Genomic DNA, 15,376 nt, shown 5'->3' with positions numbered 1-15,376 from the left:
ACTTTACCCAAATTAACAAAAGTTATTGTTTAAAAGTGCAGAATAAGTCAGTAACATGCTATTCAGATTATCGAGTGAAGAAGAAGATTTTTGTGTCTCTAAAAATTTTGAGAGTAAAATTGAAAAAAAAGACTTTCAAGTTTTTAGGAAATTGAGCTGATAAATTCCAGAGGAAATCATGTTTTTAGATAATGCTGACCCGTAGATTTCACTTTTTTCATTAAATTTTTGATTATTTTGGTTGAAACAATTGAAAAATTACAATTAAATGACTTTAAATTGCTTGATCCAATAGGTGGCGCCAACACGAAATTCTATCAAGTTAAGGGTAACCCTACTGTATACAGTATTTCCCCGAGTTTTTTGTTTTTTTGGAGTGCTGACATCTATGTGAACTACAGGGGGAAATAATTAAATTTTACAGTTTAAACAATTAATCTACTCCAATGACTCCCCCTGAAGGGAAAAGGGTAGAAAGGCTAAAGGGGAATCACTGGACCTTATTAATTGTTTAAACTGTAAAATTTAATTATTTCCCCCTGTAGTTCACATAGATGTCAGCACTCCAAAAAAACAAAAAACTCGGGGAAATACTGTAATTCAAAAATTTAGACCTGTTTTCAAAGATGAAATTAATATCGCGTTTCTTATAAATATAATAAGATAATAATAAATAATATTATGAAATCGAAACACGAAACGAAATAGAGAGTTAAACAGATAAAAATTGAGTTTTTTAATACATGAATAACTCAAAAATTAACAAAATTAACTAAAGCCCTCGACCTTTTTGAGCCAACACAAATTCTGGATAATCAATGAAACCGTCCATATTACGGTCATCAATTTGTAAAATAGGATCAATCATATTGGAAAGTTCAGCATCTGTAAAAATTTTTGTCGTGCCACCAGGCGGGGCATTTTGACCAAGATGTTTATGTTCTTCAACTACGGAAGAGATCAAATAATTAATTTGTTATATCAGTATTTCAATTAACTTCAAAGAAGTCATGAATGTAAAATCAGTTGAGTAGTAGCTAAGTTTTTATGCTGATCAAACTTACCATGCCAATGAATCAGAGATTTAATCAATTCGCTACCATCAAGCTTGTTGTTATTATCACTATCATGCATTTTGAAATAATGAAATTGCAATTCCTCCTCAGACATTTTACCTAAATCTGGGTCACCAATAATACCACCTAAATGTTCTTTTATATGTTCACGGTCTTGTATTCTAGCTTTATCATGTAATAAATTTTGACCTGGCTGTGCTGGTTGGCCATAATGTTGAGCTTGCTGTACTTGAGCTGGTTGACCATATGGAACTTGTTGTGCATGATGGTGAGAGCCTCCTTGGTATTGAGAGATGACGGGTGTCACAAGTAACTGGACAAAACTCAATATAAAACATCCACAGGCAGTGAAATCGTTTTGAAACATCTTCATGCGAAAAGGTTGAATAAATTAAGTGTAAAAAAATCTGTAGATAAATATATCAAGAGCGGAAAATGAGTTTTCAAATTAAACGCATAGAAACCAATGCTTTATTTGAACAGAGGTTTAACATCAGGTAAAATCAAATTAAAATTTACTCACCGTCAAGATATCAGTTAATTACATGAATTACAGATTATTACTTCTATTGAAAGTCATCATTGCATCGCTCAACTTGCGTGGCTTAATAAGTTGTTACATGGTTGAAGATACCGGTATCCGAAACGGAAAATACTCAATAAGAAGAGCAAATCCAAACAGTTACACTCGGGAACGGCATCATTCACCGTGGAAATGAGAGAGATTTAAATTATGAATAAAGAGGAAAAGGATGTTTGGATGTTGGAGCTTGAGTGGATTCAATGATTAATGATCAACACATGTAATAATTAATGAACAAAATACTAATTTTATTTAACAATCACTAATCAACTAGATACAAATTTATTAATTAACTAGGAGCACGTTTGGTGAGCAAAAATTTGAACTGGTTCTTTAAACGCTACAATTAATCAGTTTCCTGGTCAAAATATGAAGTTTGAGGTTTGACAGTTCCAAAGATGATGATCCCGTTGATAATGTTAAGTGTCTCGAGGACTGAACTGATGAATGGAGGCTGAATTTGAATTGGAGGTATCATGGGTGGTGAATCTCCCTTGTAAATTTCATTCATTCTCTTTTGCCATAAAACAGCTTGTTGAGTCAAATGTCGTAAACATTCAGAGCTTTCTTTAGTTTTTTCATGATTATCACCCAATTGAAGTTTATAAATCGCCCATGTTTCTCGTTCATTTTGAAGAGCACCTCTAAAGTCACCGATACATGATTGAGTTCGAGCTACTAAATGGTAACTCAAGGCAACTTTTAAACTCTTTTTACCCGAGAATCGGATATTTAGGTCCAATGCATTAGTCAAGAATCTCAATGATAGTTCATACTCTCCGACTGAATGTAATATTAATCCAATATTGCTCTAGATTTAAAAGGATAAATTTGATTAAAGTAAATCACTTTTTGGATTCAAATAAAAGTAAACTTACATCTAAAATGGCTATTTCTGGATGATCTTCTCCACAAACAAGGAGACAAAGGTAACGAGCACGATATAAAAGTTTTAGTGCAATTGTAACCTGAGAGTTAGCAAAACAGTAAAGAGCTAAGTTTGACTGTAGAGACAAAGAAAAAAGAGAAAACGTAGAGAGAAATATGAGATTAAGTGTTGGATGGTTTTCAATTACAAAGCACAAAATTATGTTTACTCACATATTCAGTGATTGTAGAGGGATGATCAACTCCGTTAACTTTTTCGCTCATCAACACAGCTTTTTGCTGACAGGCCATTGCTTCACTATGGTCACCCATAATATAGTTTAACCGAGCAAGCATTCGTAAACATTGTGCGATTTCAGGATGCATTGCTCCATAAACATTGTTAAGCAAATTTAAAGCCTCACTAATCAGCTCATATCCTTCTTTGAGATATCCTTGCTGGATCTTTGTTTGCCCAGTAGTGTAGAAATTGTAAGCATCACTAGCACGTGGATTAATATGTTTTACAACTGGGAAAACATTCAGAATATCATCCTCAGTGAATGAAGATTTATTTCGAGAATCCATGTTGTATTCACGAAGTAAAATTTGAATGCCAGTTTTCATGCAAAATGATCGAAGAATGGACACTTTTTGTAAATTAAACAGGCTTATTAATTGATCAATTGAGGTCGCCTCAGTTTCCCATCCATAATAGGATTCAAGCTCAGTCAATAGACTGTCAAATAATGATTTCGGTGTCAAAGATGACCATTCATTTGAATACTGGCTGAGAAGAGAGTTTTGACGACCATTTCCTCTCTTCTTTCCCTTTCTTTTGGCAGGTTTTTCTTCTTTATTGGCATATGATTGGCATGATGATAGGAAACAATTTAAGAAATGGGCAATGGCAGATGCTGCATTCATCATGTCGACTTCTTGCAGGTAGCTTGTATAAATGTGCTTTGCTGACCGACAAAGAAGATCAGTGACAACGATAGTCTAGCGAAAGAAAGAAATTACAAATTATAACGGTGGAACGATTCTTGATAAAAACAATGATGTAAGTTAATTTTAACATACCTGCAGGTACTGGAGTTGATTAAATTTTTCTAATTTCTTTGATATAGTTCCTAAATATCTAATATTTATACCTCTTGCATGTAAAGCTTCAGCTAACGTGACCCCATCAAAAGGTGCGGTCGTATTTTCCAAACAATCTCGTATCTAAAATATAAATAAAATAATAAGATTCTGCATAGATCCAGTTGAAGCTTGAAACTTACGAAAGTTGAGATCTGGACAGTGAGCAGGAACTCGGCAGCATCTTTGACTAGTTGCCGTTGGTTTTTTAATTCATCACCTTCTTCACTAACGTGTCTCACAGTTGGTGAATATACATCAGGGTTGAATCTGATATCGAATTCATTCTCTTTAAGAGATTTGACAGCTTTAGCTGCCTTACAAACGATCTCTTGGGTTGTCTCTTCGCCATTCTTTTCGCCTCCTGCGGTAATATTCTCCAGAATTTTTGATATATCTTCATTATTCGTTCCAGAGGAAGTTTTATTATTATTTTCCTCGGTTAATGGATAATCATTTGATGCTGAAGATGTACTGTTCTTCAGTTGCTCACTAGGAGAGGACGGAAGTGTAAGATTGTCAAAATCACTTTTTGACTTGCTTGAAGAATGAGTTGTTGATGTTAATTCATCACCCTTATCAAAAATATCCATTTTTTTAATGTCGTTAAACTTTTTAGTGTCGTCCGAATTTTCAGATTTTTGTTTATCCTCGTCTTTTTCAATTTCGATTTCCACTTTCAAATCGTGAGCTTCTCCATTATGTAATTTTAATTGATCACCTTTGGCATCATTTTTGACTTGATCAACATCACTAGCTTCATTGTTCGTTGCATCACCATTAGTATATGAAGCGTTTTCCTTTAGTCGCTTGAGACCAGATTGCTGAAGATGATAAGCTGCCAATTTGATGAACATCATATACTTTGCCTCAACAAAAGCGTCGACAAGCTCTTGTCGCAGACAACACAGTTTATGCCGATGGCTTCTAGGATATCCCATGCTTTTTACGTCGTCACTATACTCATCCAATGACAAGGGGAAAAAGTTAACGTCAGGTGGAAAAGTTCTGAGCAAATCAAGAATGTAATGACGACCATCGTTGCCAATAATTCCTTTACACTCCACGGATGAACATATTTCAACTTCTTCGTCTTTTTCATTAAGAACTTTATGTGGTACAATCTTTAGTACCTGTCCGGCTTTACCAAGTAACTCTAAATACTTTGGATGAGTAACTACAGTTTTACCGAAATCAACTGAACCATAAACTACAGATTGCTCTTGCTCACGTTCTAGAATACCGGGTATAATGCTTTGAGCAGTAACTCTATGGCCTCTATAATCTATCACAACAGTGCCTAAAGTATGTAATCCTTCAACATCGACAGCACTGTAAGCTTTTACTCCTTGTAAATCGTTATTAGGAGCAACATAAGCTGCTGCATCACCACCGAGTTCTTTATAATGATCACGAACATCAAATCCAAGACTAAAGAAAATATTATTCCATATAAACATTTGCATTTTAGGATCTTCACCGGGATTTATTGCCATTACATTGCCATCAATCACGGCCATAGCCCCTCGGGTAGCTGCAGCAACAAAATCACTGTGAACTTTGAATATGGCACGTTCACGTAAAAGTCTTTCGGGCAGTGTTTTTCGGGGAAGCTCCCTCGTTGTCTGTAACTCTTCATTCCAATCTCGAGTTTGACCAGGTATGTGCTCTTCATAACCAAGTTTAGATGAAAATGCATCCTCAGCTCTAATATAATCTACAGTATGTTCCAAGAATGGAGCGGTCCAAGAATACATTTGATAGGGTGTTGCTACACGTTCGAATAAATGCTTCTGATGTTTCTTTTTTTGAATTTGGATGAAATTTTTCTTAAAAAGAGGGCTGAGATGATCTAATAAGTCTATTAATGAATGGTAAATAACTTTTGGTGAAACAGGTTTTGGATTGAAAACTTCCTCAGTGGATTGGTTAACAAAAAAACCATGAGTTGAAGCTGTTATGTGGTATCGCTTATCTTCTAGTGTGACTACATAAAGGTAAAGAATATCTCCTTGAAGTTTTCTCCATCCTGGTGGAGGATTCCATCCACTTGTGGTCATAACCTTCAATGCTTGAGGACCCTAAAGATGGGATAGAGAGATGTTGTAATTACGCATGGTTAAGGCATGGGCCAAACTAGTGCATTAAACTAGCATACTTTTTGTTCCTTGGCTTGAGGTTGTAAGGCCAACAATGGTCGATCTTTATTGCCTGGTAAGATAAAGTCAGGAGGAGTACAATCGACAGAATCAGGCCTAACACCTTTCTTCTTTTCTGGAAAGCCAAAATGGCAAATAGTAATAAATAAAAGATTCGTTAGTGGGCTAAGATCTAGTGATAAAAAGGCCCTCCTCTCTTGTAGAGGGGTAGATAAGGATGAGAAGGAAAAGCAGGTTGAAGGGAGAATGAGTGGAGAAAATCAAGTTTGAATAGAGTGCATTGTGCACTGAAGAATTGTCATACCGAATATATCTCCTTGAGCTATTATATTGAGGAAAGATAGAGAATTGCATTCTAATCCATTGTATGCGTCTGCTGTGTCTAGTGACTTGAGAAGGTCCCGAATATGTCTTATATGAATCCGTGCTTCACGAACTGTATATGGCTGTTTAACCACTTCAAGTACCGACCCTTCTTTCAGACCTTCAACATTTTTCAGCTCTGCAAAATTATCTAAAGTATTGCCATCCAATTGCAAAGAAAAACAAGTACGATGACATGTATCTTCTCTATCCATCAATAAATGATGAATTTCTTGCACCATTTCCATCGGACTGACCTAAAAATAGATTTGAAACAATTCAGCATGGGTTGATATTAATTTAAAATAAAATTTACTTGAATATCGAAAGGTTTCTTCCCGGGAGATGAGATGGTAACATTGAAGCACGTGTCGTGAATGAAAATGAATTCTTGATCTGATTTGGACTCTCCGGTTTTTTCTTTCTCATCTTTCTCAGTTGATACAAGTTGATTATCCTTTAACGAATCTTGGCATGCCGGTGACGAAGTTTTTGTTAATGTTTTGCTGCAAATATCAGATTTTTCGTCTAACTGTTCTTCACCTCCGTTAGATCCATTAAGTGACTCGGAAAGATGTGGTTCATTGTTCTTTTCTTTCATTTCACAGACAAAAAGGAATCAAATCGATAATAAACACTTTTAAAACAAAAGTTGATTACTTAGAGCAATTAAATTGACAAAAATTAATAATTAACTTTTAAATTAGTCACTGAAATTGTACAAATGTGCTTCTTCACCTTGCAATAGCATTGATAATCGCATTTTCAGTAACTAAAGTGATTATTACACCATCTAGTGACAATATTAAATAACAACAGTAGTTTTGCTCCACCCGTAAAAAAATAAACAGATAGATTGAATTGAATATAGATTGAGTAAATTCTTAGTTATACTCATGGAAGAAGGATGCAAATTTCTTAGCTCCGGTGATTTCCATTTTTTGATTGATTAACTGGATTTATAAGTGTTTTTTTCATAGTATTGTGTTCCTGAGAGACAGCTTGTCCACCTGATTTTCTTTCCTGATATGGCCTCCTCGGCATCATCGACCCCTAACCCGAATAGTCAGGAGATACCTTGTGCCAGTAAACCACCTGTTTTGTGGCTACTTTCAAAGGCTTACAATGGAGATATACCCAATGAATTAAGGAACCCTTATTACAAAGATTATGAGGAACAATATCGTCTAAAACCTCAAGTGGTGCATGGACTAGCAAACGCGGAGCTTTACTGTTTGGCTCTTGCCAATATCTATGCGGACCCAAATTACCACTGTCTCAATCATCATTCAATTATACAACTACTCATTCGAAAGGGTATTTATGTTACAGAGCCGCATGATACGGATTTGACGGAAACCATTCTCATCCAGACAAGCCCCATAAGAATGGTAAATTCAATTTTCTAGTTTTATTTTAATCTTTTCTAACTGAAATTTTCTTACTATTTTCTTTTGATATCTTTTGTTTTGTCCTAATAAGGTATGACTCCTAATGTTTTGGTTTGATTTTCAAAATTAAATTGCGACATTTGATGCTAAAATTGGTTTATTTTTGAGAAGTGTACCTTCATTTTGACGTTTCTATGATGCTTGTAAGTCTAGTCCAACTGTCGCAATTCAATTTTGAAAAATTAGTCCCAAACATTAGGAGTCATACCTTATTTGGACATATTTATACTTTCATTTACAGAGCGCTCATATGGTGATCATTGAGGCTATTATGGCATTGTTTATCAAAGAAGTTTTGATACCAGAGAAGATATTTGAAGTTGTGAGTCGCTTCCATCCCGTGGAAACTTCAGACATGCCTGTGGATCCTGAAGAGGCAGCAATATTTTGGATAAATCACGCTTGTCTTCGAATGAGGCATAAAATTTGTGAAGAGCTTAGTAATCTAGATTCAGTCAATCAGATTTTACCTCCTATACCTTTTATCGAAGATCTCCAAGATATTAGTGATGGTTGTTGTTTGGCCATTTTACTTAGTCTATATTGCCCTGACCATTTAAGTTGGACCGAAATTTGTTTCCCCAGCGAAAATGATCAAACCTGGCTAAATGATTCCATTTACAATCTTCAATTAGTACAATTTTTCTGTCAAGAAAAATTACCCTACAATATATGCTTCCTTTCTCTTGAAGATTTTCTCTATCTTCCTCAAACTATTCGTCCTAATGTTTTAGCGTTTCTAGCTGACCTTTTGTACCTTTTTGAAATTCGCCCGGCTCCCTGTGTTCGTCGACCTGGAACAAAGGAGGAGTTTGATTTGTCTGACGAAGAGTGTTCCAGTCTTAATGGAAGTCAGCTAAGAGAAACTTCGTGCCTCACTCCATCTGAAATGAAAATGAAATCTCTTCAGCATACTAGTTGGGGTGAACAAGAAACTACAGCAAATCAATCAAAATCGAGTTCATCAAGGATACATAGTTTCCGTCGTAATTCGACCTTTCAATCTGATGAGGAGGAAGATATGGCCAAATATTTTTCGGCAATGGATTTCAAGGATGACTATGATGCTGCCTACGATTCCGTTTCAAATGGTTCGAATGGCCCTCGATCGTTAAATCCAGCTGCAAGTTATACTCCTACTTCTTCCTCCTCCTCGTCGGATAGAAAAGTTTTAATGACAGCAGCAGGATGCTCATCATTAGCATCTAACCAACAAAGATCAACTCTAACTGGTTTCGATCAACCTGATCGTTCAACTTTGCATCACCACCGTCGTAACTCATTTAAATCTAGTGATAACGCTCATTCATCTTTAACTCCTAAACCATTAAGAAGTGATTCTGGTTCTCATCTCGTTGATTATTTTTGCCAAATCGGTGAGGAAACAAACCAGGAAGCACTGTCATCAACCAAAAAACCAGCGATTGTCACAAGTTTTGCAAGCCAGTCAAAATCCAAGGATTTGATTAGTGAGAATTCTAGATACGAAGCCAATTCATTCAACGAGGATAGTTCATCTCATATTGGAGCAAGTGGACCAGGAATAAACATAGCTTTTAAACAAAAAAGTGATCGAAACTCTTTTGAAAAACAAGACATCGAAAGTACAGACAAAGATATGCGTGAACGCTACAGAACATGGAATAAAGATAGATTTGGTGAAACTGTTAGCGAACAGGCCATGGTCAACAACTTAAGCTCTGCTAAAACTTTAGCACAATTAAATGATAGTTCTTCTATCAGAAAGTGCCTGGAACATGATGATAATTTGAAAATGGAAAGCAGCAAGTTAAGTGAGCAATTAATGCAGCAAACTCAACAGTTGCAACAGCAAAATCAACAATCACTGTCTCAAGCTCAACAGTTATTTTTCCCGGAGGAAAATAAAGCAAATGGTCAATTAGTGTTACAACCAGGAGCAACCAGTGAACAGGTTAACATGCAAGTTGCATCACAGATTCACAATGTAAGGTTAAAATTAGAAGAAAAGAGGAGGTTGATTGAACAAGAAAGGAAATCTGCTGAGGATATGTGGAAAGCTAAGAGACAAGATATTGGTAAAGAGGCCTTTTTAAGAGTACTTAAATCAAAGAAAAGTGATTCCGGTTTAGAGGACTCCAATGAAAAAGAAAGCATAGCCGCGTCATCAGAAAAGGAGTTATCTGATGCATCATCAACAAAAGAAGATGAGATCCCCAATTATGCCACGGACAAAGGATTTTTTATATCTTTTGCTGATGAGAAGTTACCTCAAGTTAAACCACCTCCTTTACGACCAAAATGTTTCAGAGCAGTTACTGTTAGCCGTGATAGGCGTAACAGCCGTAGTGATCTAAGTATGAGTGACATGAATGACATAAGACTTTCTGGATCAGATCGAGCCTCAGTGCGATCATTGACCAGCTCAGAAAACGCTGAAAGATCGCGAAGTGAAAATAATGTTCCTTTTAGACTTAATCAAAGACAAAATCATTCAAACTCTAGTTTAAATAGCAATGCCAACACTAGTAGCAATTATAGTAATGTTAATATTAGCAAAAACAGTGTCAACAACAGTGCGAGTTATCCAGCATCCCAGAAAAGTGGATCAAACGATGGCGATAGTAATAAAGAAAATAATTCAGATATTTTGCCTAATAATCAATCTGATCAACCCAGATCGTTAACCCCTGGAGTTGGTTTCATTATTGGAGCTGACTCTGAAGCATTAGATCCTGTCTCTGAGCTTGAAATGGCCAAGAAGAAAGAAATGATTATGTTACAGTCTTTAAGACGAAGAGCAATGCAAGAGGCCAAAAGAACACAGAAAGAAATTGAATTAGCACGACAACGTGATTTAGATAGGTAAATTATATCTTTTTTTATCATGAACTTTTATGAATGTATATTAAAGTTGGTGTTATTAACTTTTATTTCTTTTGTTAATTCACAGGCAAAGAAAAGAATCAATTGAAAGAAAAAAAGAAGAGGAAAAAATGAGAAGACAAATAATTCTGGAACAATATCGCCAACGAAAGGCACAGGAAGATGCTAATAAAGATGAAAGTAGTTCCAATTTTTCTAATCTATCAAAAGATTCAGTTCGCAATGGTTCCACTCTTCTTTTGAATCGTCCTTCTCGGTCCCGACCCGCTTCAGGAACTAAACCTCGACCAAAATCACTTCACGTCAGTGCCTCTAATATTCAAGATTACACTTCGCTTGACCCAAAACCATCTAGAATAACTGATGATATTGGTACAAATTATACAAATTATTCAAATTACAATGCTTCCATTGCTCTTAATCCTTCTGGGAGTAAATCAAATTCACGTCCAGGGTCTTCTATGTCAACAACAAATAACTCGAGAAGGTTGCCATCACCAACTTCCCGGTTACCCCAATTACCAGCATCTTGTATACTTGGTCGATATAAAGGAGGTCCATCTTCAGATGGTGCTTCTGATGCTGGTTCAACATTTTCCGAATACACGGGACCCAAATTGTATGTCAAGCCAACAGCTAAATCAAATAGAGGGATTATAACTAACGCTATAAATGTTGTATTGGCTGGTGCTGTTAATGCCAATCTTAAAAAGAAAGTTTTAGAGGTAAGATTAACTATCAGAGTCTAGCTCTTCAAGTTTTGTTATGCACTATTTGATTTCTCATAAGCTTGAAAGGAAAATGATCGAAATCTCTCTTAACGTATTTCTGAATAACTAATCAAAACCAAAGGTTAATAAGAAAACGATAGCTTCTATTGAAAACATTTCAAATATCATGTTTTATTACCATTTTCCTTTCCTTTTCCTCTCCTTCTCTCTCTTACTCAAACACTTGTACGATGTGTCGTGAGATTACTTTGCAAGTTTAGATAAAGATTTATTGTAATGAATTAAGCTAGTAAACAATGAGCCAAAGGTAAGTAAATTGTGGCTCAATCATTTAAAAAAGTGAAGTTGGTGAAAACCCGGTCAAACTGGGACATAAACTAGTGAACCTAATCGACTGATTTGTTCCGTTATTATTCAGTTAGGAGTAATTTGAGAGTAAGAAAGAGAGAGAGAGTAGAAGATCGTCTGTTTTCCGGTTTTTTTTATTGCTTGAAAAAGGTGATTGTCAATGTTTTGTGAAAATTGCGTTTTCATCACAAACATACAAGTTGAAGAAAATGATGTAAAAAAATAAAGGCAGGAACTTAGTAAGGGCTGAATTGATATGTTTTCATGTGAATGCGGTTATGTAGGCGAAACTTTTTTTTCCAATTTATTTAATAAAGCTAATCATAATGATTTGCATTTACCATTTTTCTAATTTAAGTTTTCTCTTTTTTTCTTACAGGAGATGAATAATAGTGAAAGTAAACACTTTTTAATACTCTTTCGGGGTGCTGGAATGCAATTTAGAGCCATTTATTCCTATAATCCTGACCGTGAAGATCGCCAAGAAATAGTTAAACTCCATGGAAATGGACCTAAAATTGTTACAGATGATATGATTGATAAATTTTATAAGTAAGTTTGGCATCCCAAGGTTAATTGTTTATCTGGTTCAATGATATTAATTTCGTTTTATCCACCCAATTTACTTCATTTTGTGGATCTTTTGAAGAGATGTGATGAAAAACAAACAAATTAATTGATTTGCCGAGTTGTACTTAATTTGAGTTTCAAGTTTCAACTAACCTAATCAACGCTAATGAAACTTGATTGGTTTGGAGCGAAAATTTTCTTATTCAAAATAACTTCTATTGTTGTTATATTTGTGATGAGGTAATCGTTAGTTAATGTTAACTTTTAGTCAATCAACAATTTACCTATCTATTGAAAGTGAATTACTACTGATGAAACAAGAATTAACGTTAAATAAGTGTTACAGATTAAATTTCCAGAATCAATGTTTGAACCCAAACGCTATCTTAACTGCTGTTTGTAAAACCTTTTTAAACACAATTACTGAAATGAAAGCTTTGGACTGGAACCTAACAATTAAGGGATCGAGAGGTGTGTGTGTTCGAGAGTGAATATGAATTAAGGAATCCATTTTGCTCAATTCACTTTCTGGGTTAGCTGTAAGCATAAATACTCAGTATAATCAGTTGTAATTATTTGAGTAACCTTTTGAATGCCTTTGTTCAAATGGCAAGGAAACAAGATCATTTTATGAAACGTTACTATTATCATTTACTTTGGCCAATATGATTTACAATTTATCCCGTCCACCATCTTGCTGGTCATGATGTCCAATGAAGTTGAATTTTTTGAAAAACTGCTTCCATAATTGTACAAAAAGCGATCCAAATAACTTTGAACTCTATTTTGGCGAAAACTGTTCCAGCCTTAATTCAAGTCAACTAAGAGACACTTCATGCCTAACTCCATCTGAAATGAAAATGAAATCCCTTCAGCATACTAGTTGGGGTGAACAAGAAACTACAGCAAATCAATCAAAATCAAGTTCATCAAGGCTACATAGTTTCCGGCGTAATTCAACCTTTCAATCTAATGAGGAGGAAGATATGGCCAAGCATTTTTCGGCAATGGATGTCAAGGATGACAATGATGCTGCCTACGATTCAGTTTCAAATGGTTCGAATGGACCTCGATGTACTCCTACGTTATAAAAGTTTTAATGACAGTAGCAGAATGTTTATCATTAGCAGCTAACTAACAAAGATCAACTCTAACTGGTTTCGATCAACCTGATCGTTCAACTTTCATCGACACCGTCTTAACCTAACCATGCTAAACTTGCTCACTGAGCTGCAAAATTTGTTTACTTTGAAATCAAACTAATTAAGTCATCACAAATCATGTTTTTATATCTCAATTTATTCAAAGCTAAACATTTTTTAATGCTGGTAATCATCGGAATAACAATAATTTCTTAATGTAATTATTGTACTGCAGTCTCTGAATCCATCTTAATTATAATTTATTCAACAGTGAATAAGCGCAATTAAAGCGCAGTTCACTAATTTTAACTTCAATGTTTAAAATATTAATGGATGATTAATATTTTGGCAAATCATTCAATTTGTATTAATAGAAAATTTAATTGTCTTTTTCATTCTCTCATCAACCAACATTCTGTCTATAGATTTATTGGCGAAAACACAGTTAATATCATTGATCCTTATTTTTCCAATTTCATTTAACGTTTTTTATACCAAATTATTAATCGATATTTTCTTATCTTTATTTAGATATAATTGCGGAGGAAAAAACTTCAACGAGGTTCAGACCAAGCACTTATCGGTTACAATTGATGCCTTCACCATACATAATACTCTCTGGTCTGGTAAAAGAGTGTTACCAGCCAAAAAGGATTCATTCTGAATCACAAAACATAATCTTACCCCTTAACCCGTTTCTTATTCACATTCTTGCAAATCTATCTTTTATCATCTCTTGATCGCCTTTCATTTTTAACCACACGAAAAGATTCTAGATCTGTAACAATTAGATTAATCAAAAGAAACAAATAATGAGTTGAAACATTGATATTGATTCAATGAGAGTACCTAAAACAAAATTGGACTCTTCGTTTTATCAAATCGATCCAGAGACAGAAAATTGCTCGAATTATATTGTTTTAGATTTAAGTTTACCCAAATAGCTTGCAATTTATTCATGATTAACCTATGAAAATCCAACAATTATTACTATCAGTTATCCTATTCAATTTTTATTTCATTATCATGTTACATAGTAATTATTAGTACTAAAAAATTCTAATTATTTTGATCTCCCAAATTACTTAACTCATCAAAATGTAACCGATAGTTATAAAACTTCCTGAAATTATCTGTATCCGAATGGTTCAACTTATAATTTTAGAATTGACTAATCTAATTGACCAAGATTCAAACTCGAGTGAAAATATATTTAGCAATGGCAAAATTTGTAAACTGAATAGCGTTATAAAGCAGCTAAACGCATTGAACTAATCCAGTTCTAATAGAGATTCTATCTAATCTTCAGTCTTTCTCTGTTATAATTTTTCCTCAATTCTATTCATTCACCTATTCTATCTCTCTATTATTTATAACATTCCTAAACTAGCCTTTTCATTACTAGCACTTTGAGTCTTCCCCTATTTTCATCTTCATCTTATCCTCAAATTGCCTCGCCTCATTCTTGTCTCAATTCTTGTAACAACTTCTTTTCATGTTAACTAATTTACCAGGTCAATAGAGAATCAATCTTGTAAATTGTACCTTGTTCATGTCATTTCGAATTTGTTGCAACAAAAACTCCCCTTGCGTTTAAATCAACAAATTTTTCCCATTATCGACCTTATATTTCCAAATTAAAGAAACTTGGTATAAAATGATATTTGCAAACAAACCCATGATGATCGGAAAGCTTTTACCTGAACAAATACCGTGACTTCAATCTTTACCTTTCAATTATCAGATCACATTGAAAAACGATAAGAAACGTCAACAAGATTGTTTGACGTTAGTTGTTATTGTTTCTGTCTTTTTTTCCTTTCTTTCATTAACTTTCTATTATTGTGAATATTATTTCTTATTAATAGCATCGACTGATTTCCAATGCTACTGAAAAAGCTGATTGAATAGCCAAACAATGATGGATTAACGTGTTTTACTGGTTGCTCGGTGACGCTTTTTTTCAAATTATGCTGGACTCAATTTTGTATTTAACTACAATTTCAAGGAATCTTCAACCTTCAACTAAATCAAAACTAACAGCTTTTTTTGTTTCATTTCAAATTAGTTTTTTCTCT

General features: G+C 34.5%; 3 protein-coding genes across 3 annotated transcripts; 1 reads left to right on the top strand and 2 right to left on the bottom strand.

The window, feature by feature from the left end:
• Positions 1-712: 712 nt before the first annotated feature.
• On the bottom strand, positions 713-1,673 carry LOC107371162 (multiple coagulation factor deficiency protein 2 homolog). Its single transcript, XM_015939155.3, has 3 exons — positions 1,600-1,673; positions 1,065-1,483; positions 713-948 (listed from the first exon to the last, which is right to left on the bottom strand). The coding sequence occupies exons 2-3, from the start codon at positions 1,447-1,449 to the stop codon at positions 773-775; spliced, it is 561 nt and encodes a 186-aa protein (XP_015794641.2). The 5' UTR covers positions 1,450-1,483; positions 1,600-1,673; the 3' UTR covers positions 713-772.
• A 213-nt stretch (positions 1,674-1,886) lies between these two features.
• Positions 1,887-6,927, bottom strand: clu (clustered mitochondria protein homolog). Its single transcript, XM_015939153.3, has 8 exons — positions 6,508-6,927; positions 6,133-6,448; positions 5,828-5,943; positions 3,813-5,750; positions 3,610-3,753; positions 2,761-3,528; positions 2,538-2,663; positions 1,887-2,470 (listed from the first exon to the last, which is right to left on the bottom strand). Exons 1-8 carry the CDS (start codon positions 6,790-6,792, stop codon positions 2,006-2,008), a joined length of 4,158 nt encoding a protein of 1,385 aa, XP_015794639.2. The 5' UTR covers positions 6,793-6,927; the 3' UTR covers positions 1,887-2,005.
• A 142-nt stretch (positions 6,928-7,069) lies between these two features.
• Patronin (calmodulin-regulated spectrin-associated protein patronin) lies at positions 7,070-14,956 on the top strand. The gene is made up of 5 exons (XM_015939154.3): positions 7,070-7,582; positions 7,884-10,486; positions 10,575-11,232; positions 11,966-12,138; positions 13,830-14,956. Exons 1-5 carry the CDS (start codon positions 7,220-7,222, stop codon positions 13,960-13,962), a joined length of 3,930 nt encoding a protein of 1,309 aa, XP_015794640.1. The 5' UTR covers positions 7,070-7,219; the 3' UTR covers positions 13,963-14,956.
• Positions 14,957-15,376: the final 420 nt, after the last annotated feature.

This window comes from Tetranychus urticae, chromosome 2 (genome assembly GCF_039701765.1).
Source record: "Tetranychus urticae isolate SD_2017Ah chromosome 2, NJAU_TeUrti_SD_1.0, whole genome shotgun sequence".
Classification (NCBI taxonomy): Eukaryota; Metazoa; Arthropoda; class Arachnida; order Trombidiformes; family Tetranychidae; genus Tetranychus; species Tetranychus urticae.
Note: the sequence above shows the minus strand (reverse complement) of the source record. Positions and strands in the feature narration are given on the sequence as shown.